A 22159-nucleotide genomic window follows, 5' to 3' on the forward strand; every position below is an offset into this window, starting at 1 on the left:
CAGCACAGTAGGTCAAATGGTCTCTACATCAGCAGCAAGTTTTTCACATCTACATTTAACTTTGTGCTTGATCTACCTGCCTTACATACATAAGTATGTATACCAACTCAAATGCTCTTACAAAATTTTCAAAGGGAGATAATTCTGAGAATGAAGTGGCAAGCTCAACATTTGTCATTATTATATTTTGTAGATGGTTTTGTTAAATGGATGACCAATAAATATTACTCTTATTGAAAAGACAAAAAGAAAATTTCATGTGTAACAAAATTGAGGTCAAGATAGGGTGGTAATAATGCTATAGCTAAAATCTGGGAAAATATCTTAACAGTCAGAGAAGAACAACACAAAAACAGGCCTTTTGGCCCATATAGTGCATGCCAAAACCATTAAACTGGCTACTCCCATCAACCTGCAACAGGACCATAACCCTCCATACTCCTACCATCCATGTACCTATCCAAACTTTGATTCAATGTTGAAATCGAGCTTGCATACACCACTTGTGCTGGTAGCTCATGATCCTCTGAGTGAGTATCCCTTCATGTTCCCCTTAAACCTTTCACCTTTTATCTTTAACCCATGATCTCCGGTTGTTGTCCTACTCAGCAGTGACAAAAAGCCTGCTTACATTTACCCAATCTATACCCCTCATAATTTTGTATACCTCTATCAAATCTCCTCCTTATGTTCTAAGAAGTAATATAGTCCGAACCTATTCAATCTTTCCTTCTACCTCAGGTCCTCTAAGTCCAGCAACATCTCTGCATTCTTTCAGCCTTGTTTACATCTTTCCTGTAGGTAGGTGACCAAAACTGCAAACAATACTCCAAATCAAATACTCACCAACATCTTATACAACTACAACATAACATCCCATCTCTTGTACTCAATATTTTGATTTATGAAAGCCAATATGCCAAAAGCTTTTTTTTAATAAATGACCCTATCTACCTGTGAGGCTACTTTCAACAAATTATGGACTTGTATTTTCAGATCCCTTTGTTCTACCACACTCCTCAGTGCCCGATCACTCAATGTGTAAGACATTCTATGGCTGGTCCTACCGAAGTACAACACCTCACATTTGTCTGCATTAAACTCCATCTGCAATTTTTCAGCCCATTTTTCCAGCTGGTCCAGATCTGTCTGCAAACCATGACAGCATTCCTCTGTCTGCTACACCGCCAATCATGGCGTCATCTGCAAATTTGCTGATCCAGTCAACCACATTATCATCAATATCATTGATATAGATGACAAACAAAGGAACCAGCACCAATCACTGCAGCACACCACCAGTCTAATCCAATTTACTACCTCATCTTGAAAGCCAAGCAACTGACCGTTCTTGACCCATCTTCCATGCTGGACCTTGTCAAATGCCTTGCTGAAGTCCATGCAGACAACATCCACTGCCTTGCCTTCAACCATTTTCCTAGTAACTTCCTCAAAAAACCTCTAAGATTGGCTAGACTTGACCTACCATGCACAAAGCCATGCTGACTATCCTTAATAAGTCGATATCTATCCCTTAAAATAATTTCCAACAACTTTCCCGCAACTGCTATCAGACTCACCGGTCTATAACCTCCTGGTTTATGTTTAAAGCCTTTTATAAACAGCAAAACAACACAGGCAATCCTCCAATCCTCTGGCACCTCCCCTGTCACTAAAGGATGATTTAAGTATTTCTGCTAGAGCCCCAGTAATTTCTGCACACCTCCCACAGGGTCCAAGGGCACTCCTTGCAAAGCTCTGCGGATTTATCCACTCTGATTTGCCTCAGGACAGCTAACGCTTCCCCCTCTTTAATCTGTACAGGCTCCATGAAGTTGATGTGCTTTGCTTCACTTCTATTGACACTCTGTCCAACACCTTAGTAAATACAGATGCAGAAAGTTAATTTAAGACCTCTATCATCTGTTTTAGTTCCACACATGGATTACTTTTCTGGTCTTCCAGAGGACCAACTGTGTCCCCTGCAATCAAAATTAGGTTTAATATCACTGGCATATGTGGTGAAATTTGTTAACTTTACAGGAGCAGTACAATGAAATACATGATAATAAATATAGAGAACAAAAACAACTGGGCTACATTTAGTTTATGTCTATCAAAAATTTAAGTTAAAATAAGTAGTGCAAAGAACAGAAATTAAAAAAAGTAGTGAGGTAGTGTTCACGAGTTCAATGTCCATTTAGAAATCAGATGGGAGAGGGGAAGAAGCCGTTCCTGAATCGCTGAGTGTGCACCTTCAGGCTTCTGAACCTCCTTCTCCACCGTAACAGTGTGAAGAGGGCATGTCCTGGGTGGTGGGATCCTTAATGATAGATGCTGCCTTCCCAAGGCACTGCTCCTTGAAGATTTCTTGGAAACTACTCATGATGGAGCTGACTAATTTTACAAGTCTCTGCAATTTATTTCAATCTTGTGCAGTAGCCCCACCCCCTAAAACCAGACTGATGCAGCCAGTCAGTCCTTTTGTTAACGTATCTGTAGAATCCCTTAGACTCTCCTTCACCTTGCCTGCGACAGCAACCTCATGCTTCTTTTAGTCCTCCTGATTTCTTTTGTTCTCTTGCATTTCTTAGACTCCATGAACACCTCACTCGTTCCTACCTGTTCCGTTTTCTCTTAATCAGGGCCTCAGTATCTCTTGAAAACCAAGGTTCCCTACACTTATTACCTTTACCTTTTATTTTGACAAGCACATACAAGCCTTGTACTCTCAAAAATTTGCTTTTGAAGACCTCCCACTTACCAAGTGCATCACTGTCAGAAAACAACCTGTCCCAATCCACACTTGCTAGATCATTTCTGATACCATCAAGATTGGCCCTTCTCCAATTTAGAATCTCAACCCATGGACCAGACTGATCTTTTAGCATATTTACTTTGACACTAATGGCATTGTGGTCACTATATGCAGTGTTCCCCTACACAAACTTCTGCACCTGTCCTGTCTCATTCCCTGACAGCAGATCAGCATTGCAGGATCTCTCTTTGGAACTTCTACGTATTGAAGAAGGAAACTTTCCTGAACACATTTGACAAATTCTACCCTATCTAGTCCTTTTACAGAATGGGATTCCCAGTCAATATGTGTAAAGTTAAAATCACCTGCTATAACAACCCTTCGTTTCTTGCAATAGTTTGCAATCTCTCTAGAAATTTGTTCCTCTAAATCCTGATGATGTGGTATGTAATATAGCCCCATTAATGTGGTATAACTTTACTTCTCCGTTCTACCCATAATGCCTCTGCAGAACATTCCCCCCCCCCCAACTATTAACGCCAACCCTCATCCTTTATTCCCTCGCACTCTGACACATTTGAAACTCATAATATTGAGTTGCCAGTCCACCCCCTCCTGCAACCAGGTTTCACGAATGGCTACAATGGCTACATGGAGCGGCTGATAATACAGAATCTGAGGCCACAAACCAGGCACGCCCAGGATCCTCTTCAGTTTGCGTATAAGGAGAAGGTGGGAGTGGAGGATGCTATCACGTATTTGCTGCACAAATCACTCTCTCACCTAGATGGGGTCAGTTGTGCTGTGAGGATTACATTCCTTGACTTCTCTAGTGCCTTTAACACCATCCAGCCCAAGATCTTAAGGCACAAACTAACGGAGATGGGAGTAGACTCTCACATGGTGGATTGGATAGTGGACTACTTGACAGATAGACCTCAGTATGTGCGGTTGGGAGACTGTAGGTCTGACACGGTGGTCAGCAGCACAGGAGCGCCGCAGGGAACCATACTCTCTCCGGTCCTGTTCACCCTGTACACATCAGACTTCCAATATAACTCGGAGTCCTGCCATGTGCAGAAGTTCGCTGATGACACGGCCATAGTGGGGTGTGTCAGGAATGGACAGGAGGAGGAGTATAGGAAACTGATACAGGACTTTGTGATATGGTGCAACTCAAACTACCTGCGTCTCAATATCACCAAGACCAAGGAGATGGTGGTGGACTTTAGGAGATCTAGGCCTCATATGGAGCCAGTGATCATTAATGGAGAATGTGTGGAGCAGGTTAAGACCTACAAGTATCTGGGAGTACAGTTAGACGAGAAGCTAGACTGGACTGCCAACACAGATGCCTTGTGCAGGAAGGCACAGAGTCGACTGTACTTCCTTAGAAGGTTGGCGTCATTCAATGTCTGTAGTGAGATGCTGAAGATGTTCTATAGGTCAGTTGTGGAGAGCGCCCTCTTCTTTGTGGTGGCGTGTTGGGGAGGAAGCATTAAGAAGAGGGACGCCTCACGTCTTAATAAGCTGGTAAGGAAGGCGGGCTCTGTCGTGGGCAAAGTACTGGAGAGTTTAACATCGGTAGCTGAGCGAAGGGCGCTGAGTAGGCTACGGTCAATTATGGATAACTCTGAACATCCTCTACATAGCACCATCCAGAGACAGAGAAGCAGTTTCAGCGACAGGTTACTATCGATGCAATGCTCCTCAGACAGGATGAAGAGGTCAATACTCCCCAATGCCATTAGGCTTTACAATTCAACCGCCAGGACTTAAGAACTTTTTAAAAGCTATTATTAATGCTTTTTGAGATAGTGATTTAGATGCATATCATATTTTTTTACTGAGTTAAGTATTGTATGTAATTAGTTTTGCTACAACAAGTGTATGGGACATTGGAAAAAAAAAAGTTGAATTTCCCCATGGGGATGAATAAAGTATCTATCTATCTATCTATCAATGTCTAATTCCCAGGTGTTGATTTATGCCCTGTGCTCATTGCCTTTCCGACAATACTTCTTGCATTGAAATACAAGCAGCTCAGAATACAAGTTGCACTAAGCTCAACCTTTTGATTCCTAACTTTGCCTGAGGTCTTACCAACATCTGCCTCCACAACCTTTCCCACTGTTCCAGTATTCTGTTTCCCATCCCCCTGCAACTCTAACATAAACCCAACTGTGCAGCATTAACAAACCTTCCTGCTAGGATATTCGTCCCCCTCCAGTTCAGGCACAAGCCGTCCTTTCTGTACAGGTCCCTGGAAGAGAACCCAATGATCCTAAAACCTTATAAGATCGCAACCCTGGAGGTCTTGCCCTTTAACTTAGCACCTAACTTCCTACGCAGAACTTTGTCACTTGCCCTACTAATGTCAATGATACCTACATGGACCACGATGTTTGGCTATTCACCCTCCCACCTGAGAATGCTGAGGAATCGATCCAAGATGTCCCCAGACCCTGGCACTCAGGAGAAAACATTTCACCCTGGAATCTCGCTCTCGCACACAGAATATCCTTTCCATTCCCCTAACGAATCCCCTAATACCACAGCCTGCCTCTTCTCCACCCCTTCTTAGAAACAAAGTCAGACTCAGTGCCAGAGATCTGACTACTGTGACTTTCCTCTGCTGTCAAACCCCCCCCCCCCCCGCCCCACAATATCCAAGGTGATATGCCTGCTGTTGAGGGGGATAACCACAGGAGTACTCTGCACTGTCTCCTTAATCCCTTTCCCCTTCTTGACTGTCACCTTGTTTCCTGTGTCCTGCACCTTGGAAGTAACTGCCTGTTATGTATGACCTATCACCCTTCAGCCTCCCAAATGATGCAGAGCTCATTCAGTTCCAGCTCCAACCCCTTAACGCAGATTTTCAGAAGCTGCAGCTGGATGCACTTACTCAGTGTGTTTCAGCTTGGTAATAAAATTCATACTGTGAATGCTCAGCTTTGTGATTTTGATTAATTTTTCACAAAGGATTTTGTGGAGAAACATTTTATTTATGTATTGAATTAAAAGCACATCATTTTAAAAAATGTAACAAGAAGATAAGGACGATGTGACAAGCGAGACAAACAGAGCGAGGAGAGGGAAAGATGAGAAAGAAGGATGGGGAGAGGGAATGTGTGACAGTACCTTGATTTATGTAACTCAAAATTAAAAGGAAAATGTGGCTACAGTTCTTTGTAAAATTATACTGCATTTCTTTCCTGCAAATGCCTGCAAATAAATTAATCTCAAGGTAGTATATAGTAACAATATGTACTTTAATAATAAATATACTTTGAGCCTCATCAATCACTCTAGAACAGAATGAAGTGGTAGTCATCCCTTACCCAGCCTAACATGGGGGGAAAAGCAAAAATAAAAGGGTTAATTGCCTCAGTGAAGACTGTGATGGCAAATATTCTTAACTTAATTATCAGTTAGGCTTTGAGAATCAGCCAGAAAAACAAGTGAGATAATACATTACTGATAGGAAGGACAATGTAAATTTGCTCCTAAACACAATGGATCCAGGGACAATCAGATGGCCAGTGAAACTCAACTAAGTAGTGCAATGGATCAAATCCAGTGACTAATTATTATGCAGTTTTACAGAGTTCCTGCACTTGTCAACAAGACCACCAGCATCTCTGAAAAGAGTGAGAAAGTATCCAGTCCATTGTTGGTACAACAGTTAATCATGGAAGACAGGACATTCCATTCCCACAGTACAGGACATTCGAGTCCTAGTGAGCTAGGGTGATCATCTTCTTTGGCTGACCATCAAAATCCAATGACAACATCCAATCCTTTAACTGTGAGATCCTTGATGACTATACAGTCCTATCCTGGACCCACAAGCTCTATTGCAGGTGGGACATGTATATGTGGTAGTGGTGGTAGTGATGGCAACCATGGCTACATTTCTCCTGGTTCTCTTCTGCTGTTTTCTGTTTGTTCTTTCCATCTCCAGCTGATATACCAGCACATCAGTAACAACTAATCCCAAACTCACCTCAACCTGATTGGTTCTGTGCTGCTAAGAATGTCATTAAATAAGGTGAAGTTGAAAGGTGCTGTTCCAGATCTTTGATTATGTATAAAATTACCATATTCCTGACAATCTGCATGAGTGCATGGACCACCTTCACTTACTGGCAAGTGTAAAAGAAAATGTAATAAATGCTTCTATTTGACCTGAAGAATGGACAATACAAGTGATTCTTTTCATCACAATGCTGACCAAAAAGAACCAGCCTAAAAACAAAGAGGATGAAAACAATGATACTTTATCTCAGAAAAACAGCACTCTCTCATTTCTCTTCTTTCTTCCCACCTCAACCACCCCCCAACACCCATCAAATAATCTATACATTGTTACGCCTACATTGTGTTGCATCATGCAACACCAGAATCCAGATCAGAAAGAAAAGGCACATTTTAATCTATAATACAGTCGAAATGATACAGCCACATTCAAATACAGAGTCCAGTTAACTAGAATACAACGTTAACAATACATTTTGGCCCAACTAAAGCGGGTGCCCCCAATTAGCCAGATTCATGGAAAGAGTTAAAAAGGCATGAAAAGATAAATCACAAATTATGTGCTTAAATGAAATACAGAATAAATTAAAATACTACCAATATTACTACAGTACTATAAAACTGTGTATTAGCTCTTAATAGTTATCGACAGAAGAATTCATTCAGTGTATGCAATGAACAAAACCCTTTCAGACACCTTGTGCAGATAATGGGCTGCCTTAAAAAAAATGCAATTGACAATTGGATCCTCCAAATCTTCATTTTTGTTATAATATTCAAGATAATTGCTGATACCTTCAAATTCTTCATAGCCCTTAATTGATAAAGTTGTGAAATATTTTCATTTTCAGTCCCAGCCATTTCTGACATCTCTAAACCTGAATACTTGAAACCGCAGGGAGCAAAACAGTTCTGAATTGTCCTATTACACATTTCTCGCCAACTATCAGAGACAAAAGTCACTTTTAAAAAAAACACTAAGACATGCAACTGATGTTATTTAAAAACTGTTAGCTCTAAGCAGTGTAGTGTCTAATGACCACACAAGTGCACATGAATGACACTAGTTAGAAGCTGTTTGGCAACAGCTTCCTGCCCCAATTAAGCAGTATATTGTCCCAAATAAATGAAGAGAATCCTGTCTATTTTCTAAACTAGTTTTTGATCTTTAAGAGCTGCCCCAAATAAGTAGCGGCCCAATTTGCTGAATACATTTGTTTCCTTTCCTTGCAAGATTCCTACATGTAATCGATAAAACTGCCGTCTTTTTAAAAGTTGAGCAAAATCAAGCAAATATCAGAAGCAAAACACAAGCACAGATCATATTTAAAAGAATTATTTAACCGTAGCAAATAATATATACTGTAACTTCAATGCAAAGAACTTAAGGAGGAAAAATTTTAAAGATCGCAGATCAACACACGGTAATGGAATACAGATTACATTAGGATCTTTGCACATATATGGACCATTACTTCTAAACTTTGAACCATTTCAACCCATTATACTCTGCTTTTTCTTCCATGCAATGTTTCACAAAAAATTAACCAATAATATAAGAGTAATGACATCTGCTAACAGGTAAGAGAATATGAAACTTTAACACATTGAAACCATAGTAACAAACAATTGTTCTTGCTGCTTTGTTTTCAATGCATTACAAGCGATAGTTGACTTGGAAGTTTGTGACATCAAACACCAATGATAAATGATATCCTTTTACAGAATGGTAAGAGGTAAAAACAAAACAATTTGGTTCTGCTTTCTCTTCATACATAAAACTTTAAGAAACACTTATTTGACAAACAAAAAGAATCTGAGGTAAGGTTAACTGAAGCACTAGTGAAATAAAAACTCAATACTATATTTTACAGAACCACCTCACTGAAGCAAGTTAACAGAAATCTCCCAGTAAGAAATCCCTTATGAGAAAAGCCTATAACATAATTTTTCAAGAACTGTGTACAAGATATCCTTCCTTCAGTATATTGACACAATACATAAATACCAATAAATAGACAACATTTCTAATTTATAAAAGCAAAAGTTGATATTCAATTAAACACAAAAGGGTAAAACAAACAACTAACTTTCTCAGCAATCCACAAAATAAAAGTAGTACCTTAACAACCGGGTGTCCTCCAGAAGATGCCTTCACTGCTCCTCGACTCCCTTCTGTCTCATAGTGAGCCCTGTGATGGGTCTTCGGCTGCATTTCAATCTTTAGATCATACTGCATATACTGACTTGGCAAAGGCCAATCTAAGGAAGGCAACGATGATGTACTGGAAGTCAAAATATACATATGCTTTAAGTACCCTGCAAAATATTATTGCATTTATTTCAACATTACCATCAAAAAGATATTTTAAGTAAAATCTAAGAGATAAGAATTTTCCACATAGGGTGGTGAATACTTGGAATGAAGTGCCAGAGTAAGTACTGAATGCAGATACTGAATTACAACATTTAAAAAGCAGCTGTTAGATAGAAAAGGCAAAGATATACACAAGCCCAAATGTAAGCAAACAGGATTGACCGGTGTCACAGTAGGGATTGGCAAGACAAGCTGAAAGGGCCATTTTGGTGCGTATGTTTCTCATAACCTTGCCATTAAGAACAAGTTTACTTCAATAATATTTTTGTTAACAACCAAAGCCGATTTTCTCCTTCCAGCTGAATTTGCAACACTTCGTGGGTCAGCATTCTTCCACTACTCTCTGGTAGTGTATGACTAGCCATGATACAATGCATCCTGTGGGGTGAAATTGGTTAAAAACATGGATTTTCCCTAAGAGACTATCAATGGTAGTGGTTCGTTAATAAGGCTAACTAAATTATAATAGTAATGTTATGTCCAAAATACTTCAGAATAAAATGTAAACAGTGAGACCACAGGTATGAAATGCCATTGTATTGGTTCAAGTTCAATTTTCATTCTACGAAGATATGATCAGAACCATGCACAAATGAGCTCAGAGAGAGATTGAATTGTCTCTGAAGAATAAAAGATCATCATCATTGGCTGGTCTAGAGCACTTATCATCTGATATGAACAGCTTCCTCACCTTTCTGCACCCATAAAGAGTACCAACTTTAATGACTTTGCAGCCAAGGTGTCTACATTGCCATCATTAAAAGCATTAGGGTCTCTTTCTACTTGACCTCTCTTAACACCTTTCTTAAATACATTTTTTCTCTCCAACCTATGACTTGGATAACTATCACTTGGATTCAGTAAGTACAAAGTCTGCCCTGAAATTACAGAAGAGAGTGCATAAATGAAAACTCATAATTTTACATAGATTTAAGCTCAAGCAGGTGCATAGTAACTTAAAAAGAAATTGTGAGTTTAAAGGTTAAAGGTAATTTCTGTGTTTGTGCATATGCACAGTATTGACTCAGTGATGGAAACAGAAACCTGCATGTCTTTTTAAAAAATCTATCTGGAAGCTATTTGGTTTGTTTGCTTTAATTGTTTTATAGTGTGTGGTCATTAAATGCTAACCCACAAATGTTTTAAGTTGGTCCTAAGATCCTGAATACCAGAAGTCCTGGTGAAGATGCACCTCCCATTTTACTAAGGTTAACTCAGCTGTGAAGAAATGGGATCGTGCAACAAGTTAGGATTGTGAACAGCTTGGTGTGGACTCTAAAATAGATGGAGCTCTCATGAGTCTGTGGATCTCATATTGCTCATAAAAGTCACAGTCTGAAAAGTACTTTATTGAATAAAACACAAATAGCATGAGCTATGCACATTCTAAATACAGTACACATTGTATACAGCTCTGATGCACCATGGATGGAAAAAGAAGTACAGTTCAGTGGTTTTAAGAGGCCAGAAGGCAAGTCAATCACAAAGGAATACTTAGCCTCTGGCATGCTTTATGTGGCTGATATGGTTATATCTTCTTACAGAGGTCTAGAATTCTTATGCATCCAAATGGGTGTGCAGACTGGCCATAAAAGCAACAGCTTCAAACATCATCCCACTATGTATTTCAATAGCATCCAAGACACCACAGTGCACTATTGAATGGTCATAAGCTGCATAGGACTATAGGCTAACTAAAAGTGTAAACAAGGTAAACTTCTTCATTAAATTTATTTATCATGCAACTCTGTGAAATTGAATTTAAATCAAAATTACGTAATCTGGGGGTAGAATTCAAAACTGCCATTTTTTGTGAGATTTCTCTAAAAAGCTACATATAATTCAGAGGGCAGTCAAATCTTATTAATCAGTTTATCATTTAACTAGAATATCCTCCTCGAAAGATATTCACTGTATGTTTAATTCATAAAATAATTCAAAAGTATCTTGTTCCTTTAATATACAGCGCCTATAAAAAGTATTCACCCCCTAATCTCCCCGGAAGTTCTTAAAAACACAAAATGCTGGCAGAACTCAGCAGGCCAGACAGCATCTATGGGAGGAGGTAGTGACGACGTTTCGGGCCGAAACGTCGTCACTACCTCCTCCCATAGATGCTGTCTGGCCTGCTGAGTTCTGCCAGCATTTTGTGTTTTTATTTATTTCCAGCATCTGCAGATTCACTCGTGTTGCCCCGGAAGTTCTCATGTTTTCTTGTTTTACAACACTGAATCACAGTTGATTTAATTTGGCTTTTTTTTTACACTTATCAATAGAAAAACTCTTGCGACAAAGGGAAAACAGATCACAACAAAGTGATCTAAATTAATTATAAATATAAAACTGCAAAATAATTGATTGCACAAGTATTCACCCCTTTAATATGACATACCAAATCATCACCGGTGCAGTCAATTGGTTTTAGAAGTCACATTAATTAGTTAAATGGAGACGTGGATTCAAGGTGTTTCAACTGATTGTAGTAAAGGTGCACCTGTATCTGGAAGGTCTAACTGCTGGTGAGTCAGTATCCTGGCAAAAACTACACCAAAGACAAAAGATGCCACGCAACTCCACGAAAAGGTGATTGAAAAGCACAAGTCAGGAAATGGATACAGTACAAGAAAATTTCCAAGTCTCTGAGAACAGTTAAATCAATCATCAAGAAACAGAAAGAATATGGCACAGCTGTAAATCTGCTTAGAGCAGGCCATCCTCAAAAACTGAGTCACCGTGCAAGAAGGGACTAGTGAGGGAGGCCACCAAGAGACTGATGACAACTCTGGAGGAGTTAGAAGTTTCAGTGACAGATGGGAGAAATGTGCATACAACAACTGTTGTCCAGGTGCTTTACTAGTCACAGTTTTATGGGAGAGTGGCAAAAAAGAAGCCACTGTTGAAAAAAACACACACACACACACGCATGAAATCTCAGCTAGAGTTTGCCAGAAGGCATGTGAGAAACTGAATTCAGATGGAAGAAGGTTCTATGGTCTGATGAAACCAAAATTGAGCTTTTAGGCCATTAGGCTATGTTTGGTATAAGTCAAACAGCGCACAGCGTCAAAAATAGACCATCCTCTCATGAAGCATGGTGGTGGCAGCATTATGCCGTGGGGATGCTTCACTGCAGCAGCCCCTGGAAGGCTTGTGGAGGTAGACGGTAAAATGAATGCAGCAAAATACAGGGAAAAGCGGCACACACAACAAGCTGGAGGAACTCAGCAGGTCGGGCAGCATCCGTGGACATATGAATACAGCGAAATCCTGGAGGAAAACCTGATGCAGTCCACAAGAGAACTGTGACTTGGGAGAAGATTTGTTTTCCAGCAAGACAATGGCCCCAAGCATAAAGCCAAAGTCACACAGGAATGGCTTAAAAACAACAAAGATAATGTACTAAGTCCAGACCTCAATCCAATTGAGAATTTGTGGCTGGACTTGAAAAGGGCTGTTCACTCACAACCCTCATGCAACTTGACAGAGCTTGAGCAGTTTTGTAAAGAAAAATGGGGAAAAACTGCAGTGGCGAGATGGTGCAAAGCTGATAGAGACCTATCTGCACAGATTCAAGGCTATAATTGCTGCCAAAGGTGCAACTATTGACTTGAAGGGGTGAATGTTTATGCAATTATTTTGTGTTTTATATTTGTAATTAAATTAGATCACTTTGTAGAGATCTATTTTCACTTTGACATGAAAGTCTTTTTCTGTTGATCAGTGTCAAAACAGCCAAATTAAATCCACTGTGATTCAATGTTGTAAAACAATAAAACATAAAAACTTCCAGGGGGGTGAGGGGTGGTGAAGACCATGCGACATCTTCCTTTTGAAACATTCTGCCAGCATGACTTGACAGCATTCATAGTCATTAAAGACTTGTGTCTAATCTGCTTAGAGAAAATAAGAAATTGATTGCATTCTCATCAGAAAAAAAACAGATGAACTGTTTAGATCTGGATGCTTCAGATGGTAATACCGTCAACTTACTATTACCTAACTCCTGATTTTATTCAGAACAAAGTACTACCAGAACATGCTTGAGACTTACACAAAGCATTATTTTCTTTGCAGATAACCTGGACTGCAAGGGGATCTACAATAAAGAGCATTTATTTATCATGCAATTCCATGAAATTGATAAATTACCTTATTTACAAATTGAATTTGCTCTAAGAAACACAATAATAACCTTGAACCTTTTTATAGAGTTGATCAAGTAAATGCACTGCTTAATTTCTATTGCTTGTTAAAGTTATTAAATTCTTTCCTCAGCTGAGAACTTAGAACAGTACAGCACAGGAACATGTGCTTCAGCCCACAGTGTTGTGCCAACCTAACTAAATTGGTAGTCAAATACCTAACTAAACTAATTCCTTCTGGCTATACAAAGTCCATATACTGTACATAAATGTGCTTATCTAAGAGCCTTTTGAATGCTTCTATTGTATTTGCCTCAATGGAGCACAAACCCATGATTGGGTCCATTACTCCTCAATGATTAAAGCATCAAGCAAGATTAAAACTGATGAGGACAAGAGCAGGAGGTGAGTGGGTACTCTGCGCTGTATGCCTGTATTTGACCAGTCTCTCCCTCCCTCTTGCTCACTGCTGCCAGAGGAAGGAGCAGGAGTCTTCCTCATTCTGCAAAGGACTCTTTGTTGGACTCTGCAATTCATGTTACGTTACTGTTTCTAGTTACTCCTTTTACGCTACTTTTCTGCTATCTGATGACAGGACGTTGGCGCGGACTTGGGTGTTTCATTGTAGACTGGCTCTGCAGCCTGTAGTCAACAAACGACATTGAAGATGACTGCAAATGCTTCATTCTAGTCCTTAGCACTCTCACACTGGACAGCACTAATGCTCAGGATGAGATTTTCTTGGAGCAACCACCACTTTCACCTCCACCTCTATTAACTGTTTACCATCATTCAGGAAAGGATGTGGCAGGATTGCAGAGCTTTGTTCAGATCAATTCAATGTGGAATTGCTCAGCTCAGTATGTCATTTTTACTACCTAAAATCGATCACAAAAATAATTCTTCTCAAGCTCTTCAGCTCTCCTCAATGAACCAGGACTGGTTTTTCACTTGATATTAATGACAGAGTGATGAGGGACACACTTGGTCAAGTTGTTACAAACTGTGGCAACATACAATTGTGCAGTTACTGAAAACTCACCAGCGATGCTAAAATGGCCAGCGATGTATTTTCAAGGCAGGGTAGTGTGCAACTTGGGGGGAACCTGCAGGTGGCAGAGCTCCCATATAACTGCTGCACTTGCCCTTAATGGTAGAGGGCACAAGTTTGGGAGGTGCTGTTAAAATAGCCTAGGCAAGAAATTGAAGTGTATTTTGTGGATAGTACACCCTGTAGCTACTGTACCGCAATAGCAGAAGGAATGAATGTTTACAGTGTTTGATGGAGTAAATGAATGCTTAGGACGTCTGTTGGGATGCCAATCAAGGAGAATACCAATCCTGCAAAGACAACTTTGAGAAAATATGACAGCTTGCACACCGATTTCAAAGAGTGTTGCTGTGGTCTGGACTTGTATTTAGTGGTCTGGTGGACCTTAGCAAAGAAATTAAGTAACTATAGTCTTATTTTTATTGCAAAGAAATCATTAAACACCTCTCACTATTTGATTAACTGCATAACTACTCAGTAACTCTTACAAAACATTCACAGCTGTTACCAAGTTTAACTTCCCAAATTGGTGGAATTTGATTAAAACTCAAAGATAATAGTCCAAGACTTTGGATTCCTAAAACAGTAATTATCCCATGATACTTGTTGAAATTATCCTAAAATGCCTTGGTTATTTCTAATCTAGAGTATGCCCCCCAACTTCTGACTTGCCAATTTCATTCCAATCTCAGTGAATTCAAAGCTATTGTAAACAGTGCTGCCCACATCCATTCTCTTTTCACAGTTTTCATGCATCATCACTAAGCTGGCCATTCTGTAATGGCTACCAACTAAGTAATTCCTACATAGAAACATAAAAAATTACAGCACAATACAGGCCCTTTGGCCCACAAAGCTATGCAGAACATGTCCTTACCTCAGAAATTACCTAGGGCTACCCACAGACCTCTATTTTTCTGAGCTCCACGTACCTGTCCAGGAGTCTTTTAAAAGACCCTATCATATTCGCCTCCACCACCGTCGCTGGCAGCCCATTCCACGCACTCACCACTCTCTACGTAAAAAACTTACCCCTAACATCTCCTCTGTACCTACTTCCAAGCACCTTAAAACTGTGCCCCCTTGTGCTAGCCATTCCAGCCCTGGGAAAAAGCCTCTGACTATCTACACGATCAACGCCTCTCATCATCTTATCATCTATCAGGTCACCTCACATCCTTGTCACTCCAAGGAAAACAGGCCAAGTTCACTCAACCTATTCTCATAAGGCATGTTCCCAATCCAGGCAACATCCTTGTAAATCTCCTTTGCACCCTTTCTATGGTTTCCACATCCTTCCTATAGTGAGGGAACCAGAATTGAGCACAGTACTCCAAGTGGGGTCTGACCAGGGTCCTATATATCTGCAACATTACCTGTCGGCTCCTAAACTCAATCCCATGATTGATGAAGGCCAATGCACCGTAAGCTATCTTAATCAGAGTCAACCTGCGCAAGAGCTTTGAGTGTCCTATAGATTCAGACCTCAAGATCCCCCTGATCTCCCACACTGCCAAGAGTCTTACTATTAATGCTATATTCTGCCATCATATTTGACCTGCCAAAATGAACCACCTCACACTTATCTGGGTTGAACTCTATCTGCCCCTTCTCAGCCCAGTTTCACAACCTATCTATGTCCTGCTGTAATCTCTGACAGCCCTCCACACTATCCACAACACACCCAACCTTTGTGTCGTCAGCAAATTTACTAACCCATCCTTCCACTTCTTCATCCAGGTCATTTATAAAAATCCAAACAGTAGGGGTCCCAGAACAGATCCCTTAGGCACACCACTGGTGACTGACCTCCATGCCGAATATGACCCATCTATAACCTTTCTTTGTCTTCTGTGGGCAAGCCAGTTCTGGATCTACAAAACAATGTCCCCTTGGATCCCATGTTTCCTTACTTTCTCAATAAGCCTTGCAAAGGGGTACCTTATCAAATGCCTTGCTGAAATCCATATATTCTACATCTACTGCTCTACCTTCATCAATGTGTTCAGTCACATCCTCAAAAAATTCAATCAGGCTTGTAAGGCACAACCTGCCTTTTACAAAGCAATGCCGACTACTCCTAATCATATTATGCCTCTCCAAATGTTCATAAATCCTGCCTCTCAGGATCTTCTCCATCAACTTACCAACCATTGAAGTAAGACTCACTGGTCTATAATATCCTGGGCTATCTCTACTCCCTTTCTTGAATAATGAAATAACATCTGCAATCCTCCAATCCTCTGTAACCTCTCCCAGCCCCACTGATGATGCAAAGATCATCGCCAGAGGCTCAGCAATCTCCTCCCTTGCCTCCCACAGTAGCCTGGGGTACATCTCGTCCAGTTGCAGTGACTTATCCAACCTCATGCTTTCCAAAAGCTCCAGCACATCCTCTTTCTTAATACCTATATGCTCAAGCTTTTCAGTCCACTGCAAGTCATCCCTACAATCACCAAGATCCTTTTCCGAATTGAATACTGAAGCAAAGTATTCATTCAGTACCTCTGCTATCTCCTCCGGTTCCATACACACTTTTCCACTGTCACACTTGATTGGTCCTATTCTCCTATTCATCTTAAAAGTTTTAAACTAAATGGCTCCATACACTTACTATTCCTTATTTCTCCTTCAGCTCTACAACCCTCGGAGATATCTGGACTTCTGCAATTCTAATCTCTTGAGTATTATCAAGTTCCTTCTACAGTAGCTCTGAAATTCATTCTCTGCACCTCTTCACCACTGACTTCTTCCAAGATCCTCTTTAGTTAAACTTTTGGTTACATCCTGTGGTTCAGCTTCAATTTTTTTGTTTAAATGCATAAGGATAGTTCTGGGATGTCAGAGCTAATGTACAAATGGAAATTGTTTACCATTATCCAAACTAAGAATTTTGTAATACCAACAATATTATAGCCTGGGTGGAGCTACATCTCTACCAGATGTGGTGTAATGTGCTCCTTCCCTCTGCTAGCCTGCAGGTCAGCCTTGGGCAAGATGCAGCACCTGACTAGCCCCTCCAATCAGGGTCAGGTGAAGTATGGGAGCAGGTGGTAGATGGTCATGAGCAGATGGTGCTCATCACAAGTCTTGGTTATGCAACTATTATCATCAGGCAATCTCTGAAAAGTACTGATAATGGCTGGGGTCATCTTTCTTGTAAGGACACTGCCCAGGAGGGGGCAATGGCAAACCACTTCTGTAAAAAAAACTTTGCTAAGAATAATCATGGTCACAGACCATGATTGCCCATGTCATACAACAAGGCACACACTGATGATGATGATGATGACAACAGTCATCAAAATGAACTTTCACTCTCAATTCCTTCATCCTGAGTCTACTTGCATCACAGCTGTTGTATTATAGTTGTATTTCAGAGCATCAGGCTAATTCAAGTAGAGTTCAACTTATCTTAGCATTTGTAAGAACTTACTATTGTAATTTCCTATATTTATTTATCACTAATAGATCCACAATTTAGATAAGCAAAATTATCTGACCCATTAAAAATATCAGTTGTTTGGTGTCCAAATTACCACTTTAGTGATTGCAATTTAAATCAAACTTTCTATACCCTTTATAGAAAATGTGTGCAACATCCATATTTAAATTTGGCTCACTACAAGGTGAATATTGGCATTATGTAGGCATCGTTACTACGTGCAAATGAACAATGCCTCATTTTGGAGTTGTTTGTTTTTAATTCAGTTGTAACTTAGATATCATTCTAGATAACTCAGACGTTATTTTAAATTTATTCATTGTGTTTTTATGCTGGTTTGCACTGGAGTAGCACTGTAATCTCATTGTCCTCAGCACTGACAATAAAGATCTAAGAAAATAGCAATAAAAATCCAAGTAGAAATCAATGTTTTTAAGTTTTGCATTAAAATAACATTTAGTCCATATCTTAGTACTTAGTTGTGTTAGATCACAATATAATATTCATAATGAAATTTTTTTTCAAAGCAGAGTAGCTGACAAATTTTCTACTTTCAATTACGGTTGAATTTTTAATCTCATTGATTAAGATTTTTTCATTATTAATAACTCCATGATTGCCTATATGTACTTCTATTCTAAGAACCTCTGCTAAAGAAAATCATTACAAAGCTTTCAACACAAGATCTTTTGAGTTTTAATAGGCATGGACCAGGCCCCACTGCTACATTAGCAAGAGTATTTTGGCACACATTTTCTTTTTTTTTTTAAAAATAGCATCTACTCAGCATTAAACAAAAGTTCAGATCTGGGAACATCCTTTAGAATACATTGCCTACAGGATGGATTAAAGTTGTTTTGATGATACTGGTCTTAATCTTATTTGATTTCCTCAGCAATTACAATGCACTTCTGTACCTGATGCACCCCATGCAGCAGGTAGTGGCAGATTACAATAGAAATTATGCAGTGCAAAACATAGGGACTACAACTAACCCAATTTGCATCAGTTACTCTCAGAACAAACAGAAATTGAAACTCATTTCCAAATCAAACCACAGTCGTTTATCATCTTTGCCAACATACTTCATTGTGACAATGAAATCCAAAGAAGAATTTTAAAAATTACCAAAAACAAAACACATTTTAAGAAGTTTCTTCAAAAGAAAGATTGAGAGAGAATAACTAGTTCCAGGGTTAATGATGAGCAAAACTAAGAGGTCCAGTAATAAAACCTGAATGAAATATTAGTGGCATGAAATGGTAGATGGGTTGTCAACACCAAGCCATAGAAGTCAGAAAGTAGTCATATATAGTACTGTAATTAGGATAGAGGCCTTGTTATGGATGGCTTGATAGTAAAGCAAATATAGAATGTAAAGTGCTTACCAGGATAAATAAAAACTGGAATGATAGGTGAACAAGATAGGATGCAAAGGTTCACCTGAAGAGCTGCTTTGACAGTTAACAGGCATGTTCTCAAATTACATTAGACACAGACCACACTCAATACTGCCTTACAGTATGTTGATTCATTATAATACTTTCAGTCCTTCCATTAAATACTCCCAAGTGTGTTCTCCCTTCTATTTTATAGAAATACACATGTTGCTGCACCACAAAGCTGTCTGCTTAGAACATGGCACAAATCCATAGCTTCTGCTACTACCTCCCAAGTGTGGAGATCTGTGAGCATTGATGCTGGGTGGGCCAGCACAAGCAGATATCTGCTCAGCACTGAGATATAGGGCATGAAGCTGCAAGGTGGGTGCAGTCCATTGCTGGGAATTGGCCCCATACATTGGCAGACCATCTGGATTGTTAGATCTCTCTCATCACCAGCTACTTCATGTAACAGAAGCTGCGTCACCCTCTGTTTATGCCTGATTCACTTGGATTAATATGAGGTTTCTGGCACAGTAGCAAGGAGAGCAGTAGCTTGCATCAGGTTCACAGCACTGCAATACTCTCAATATTGCATCTCTCTACATATTATGCAATAATGACCCCTTTTGGTACTGATTCCAGATTTCAATACACCATGTAAATGGCCATTGTGTCCCAGAGCAATTCCATCAAACCACTCCACACTTTATTCTGCTGTATCTCATACATAGCCCTTAATACACCCCAATTTTATTGCCATCCATCATACTTGGTCAATTTACAATCACACATTAACCTAATACAGGGGTAGGCAACCTTAAGCACAAATGATTTTCTAGCATGCGTTATTCATTAATTTCAGACAAAACATAACTAGATGTATTTGAGTGGATAATTCCCATATTTCAAGTTTTTTTAATGTCATTTATCTGGCCCACCATCCGCTCATTAATATGCGATCCGGCCCACAGAGGCTAGAAGGTTGCCGATCCCTGACCTAATAAGTAGCATATCTTTGGGATGAAACTGAAGTACCTGGGAGAAACTCACACAGCCGCAGTACTAACATGCAAGCTTCAATCTGATAGCACTGAAGGTCTGAATAGAATCAGAGCAACCAGAGTGAGGCACCCACAGTAGCTGTAACACCATTGTGTCAAATGCATACACTCAGTTCTGGGAATCCATTCCTGTACATTATGCAAGTTACCAGTTTAGCGATTACACTTAAGTACTTAAATTGCTTGTAAAGCACTTCAGAATATCCGGACATCATAGTAAGCATTCAAATGTTTGTCCATCTTCCTTTTTAATGGAGTCAGGGATAGATGTGAACACATAGAAACATAGAAAACCTACAGCACAATACAGGCCCTTCAGCCCACAAAGCTGTGCCAAACATGTCCCTACCCTAGAAATTACTAGGCTTACCCATAGCCCTCTATTTTTCTAAGCTCCATGTACCTATCCAGGAGTCTCTTAAAAGACCCTATCATATCCACCTCCACCACCTTTGCCAGCACCACTCTCTGAGTAAAAAACTTACCCCAACATCTCCTCTGCACCTACTCCCCAGCACCTTAAACCTGTGTCCTCTTGTGGCAACCATTTCAGCCTTGGGAAAAAGCCTCTGACTATCCAAACGATCAATGCCTCTCAACATCTTATACACCTCTATCAGATCATAATCATCTGTTATTTAAAAATAAATTAATTGCACAAAGAAATATAGTTACTCCCACTTGTTTGAAATTGTCATTTACAAAACCAATTTGTAACTGCATTAGAAATAAGACTGATTACAATGATGAGATTCCATAAATTCAATCTAATTTCTCATCAATTTTCACAAAGGCTAACCTACCAAAATAATTAGATTGAAACAAATAGGTAACCATGCACACCATAAGTATACAAGGAAGCAGGCAGCCTGGGGTGAATTTATAAAAACAAAATGTATAAATTCTTATATTTATTGATTGTGAACCTTTATTATTTAAATGAACCTTTGCATCCAGTCTTGTTCACCTATCATTTCAGCTTTTATATATCCTGATATACATTCTATGTTTGCTTTAATTATCATGCCATCCATTATGATGCCTCTATCCTAATTATTATTCTTATAAATACAGTGGATTCTGGTTAATTGGGCTATTGGATAATCAGGACAGCCACTTATTTGGGACAACTCTTAAAGAACAAACACTAAATGAGAAAATTGCTGTGATTCCTCCCTTTATTTGGGACACTATGCCACTTTATTGAGGCAGGAGTCTGTTGTCGAACAGTTTCAAACTAGCAACAGTCATGTGCTAGGATGTTATGTGCTAGGTGCTATGGATGTTAAACACTACACAATGTTTAAAGTGAACAGTTTTTAAATAGTATCAGATGTGTGTGCTTGTGTTCAAGAAGCAGTGATATTACTGGTTGTTGGTAAGGAATTAGCAGCAAGACAAATCAGAACTGTTTTGCTCACCATGGTTTCAAGCATTCAGACTTGGAGATGCCAGAAATGGCTAAGCATGAAAATGAAAAGATTTCACTACTTCAACAAGTTAAGGACATGAAGAATTTGAAGGTACTGATAATCATCATGAATGCTACAATGAAAATGAAGATTTGAAAGGTACAATTGTCGAAAGCATTTTATGAAGTTAGTCCTTTATCTGCACTAGGTGTCTGCACTCATTTTGTTCATTTACAGTCCAAAGAATAGAGTACACTGGATGAATTCATCCACTGGTAACTGTTAGGAAGTAATAGCTTTATAGTACTGTAGTAGTATTGGTAGCGTTCAAATTGTTCTGTATTTCATTCAAATACATAATCTGTAATTCAGTTTGTCTTTTTCATACCTTTTTAACTATTTCCATTAAACTGTAGCTAATTGGAGTAGCTGCTTAATTGGGCCAAAATGTACTGGCCACAATGTGTCCCAATTAATCGGAAGGCACTGT

The 22159-nt window shown here is 39.5% G+C and overlaps 1 protein-coding gene across 2 annotated transcripts in view; it reads right to left on the minus strand.

The window, feature by feature from the left end:
* nfatc3a (nuclear factor of activated T cells 3a) overlaps window positions 1-22159 on the minus strand; it is a 182441-nt gene that overhangs the window by 134549 nt on the left and 25733 nt on the right. For both annotated transcript variants that reach the window (XM_073069947.1, XM_073069949.1), the window contains exon 3: window positions 8919-9081. In XM_073069947.1, coding sequence (XP_072926048.1) covers window positions 8919-9081 — 163 coding nt within the window. The remainder of the gene's footprint in view (window positions 1-8918; window positions 9082-22159) is intronic.

This window comes from Hemitrygon akajei, chromosome 17, assembly GCF_048418815.1.
Source record: "Hemitrygon akajei chromosome 17, sHemAka1.3, whole genome shotgun sequence".
Taxonomy (NCBI): domain Eukaryota; kingdom Metazoa; phylum Chordata; class Chondrichthyes; order Myliobatiformes; family Dasyatidae; genus Hemitrygon; species Hemitrygon akajei.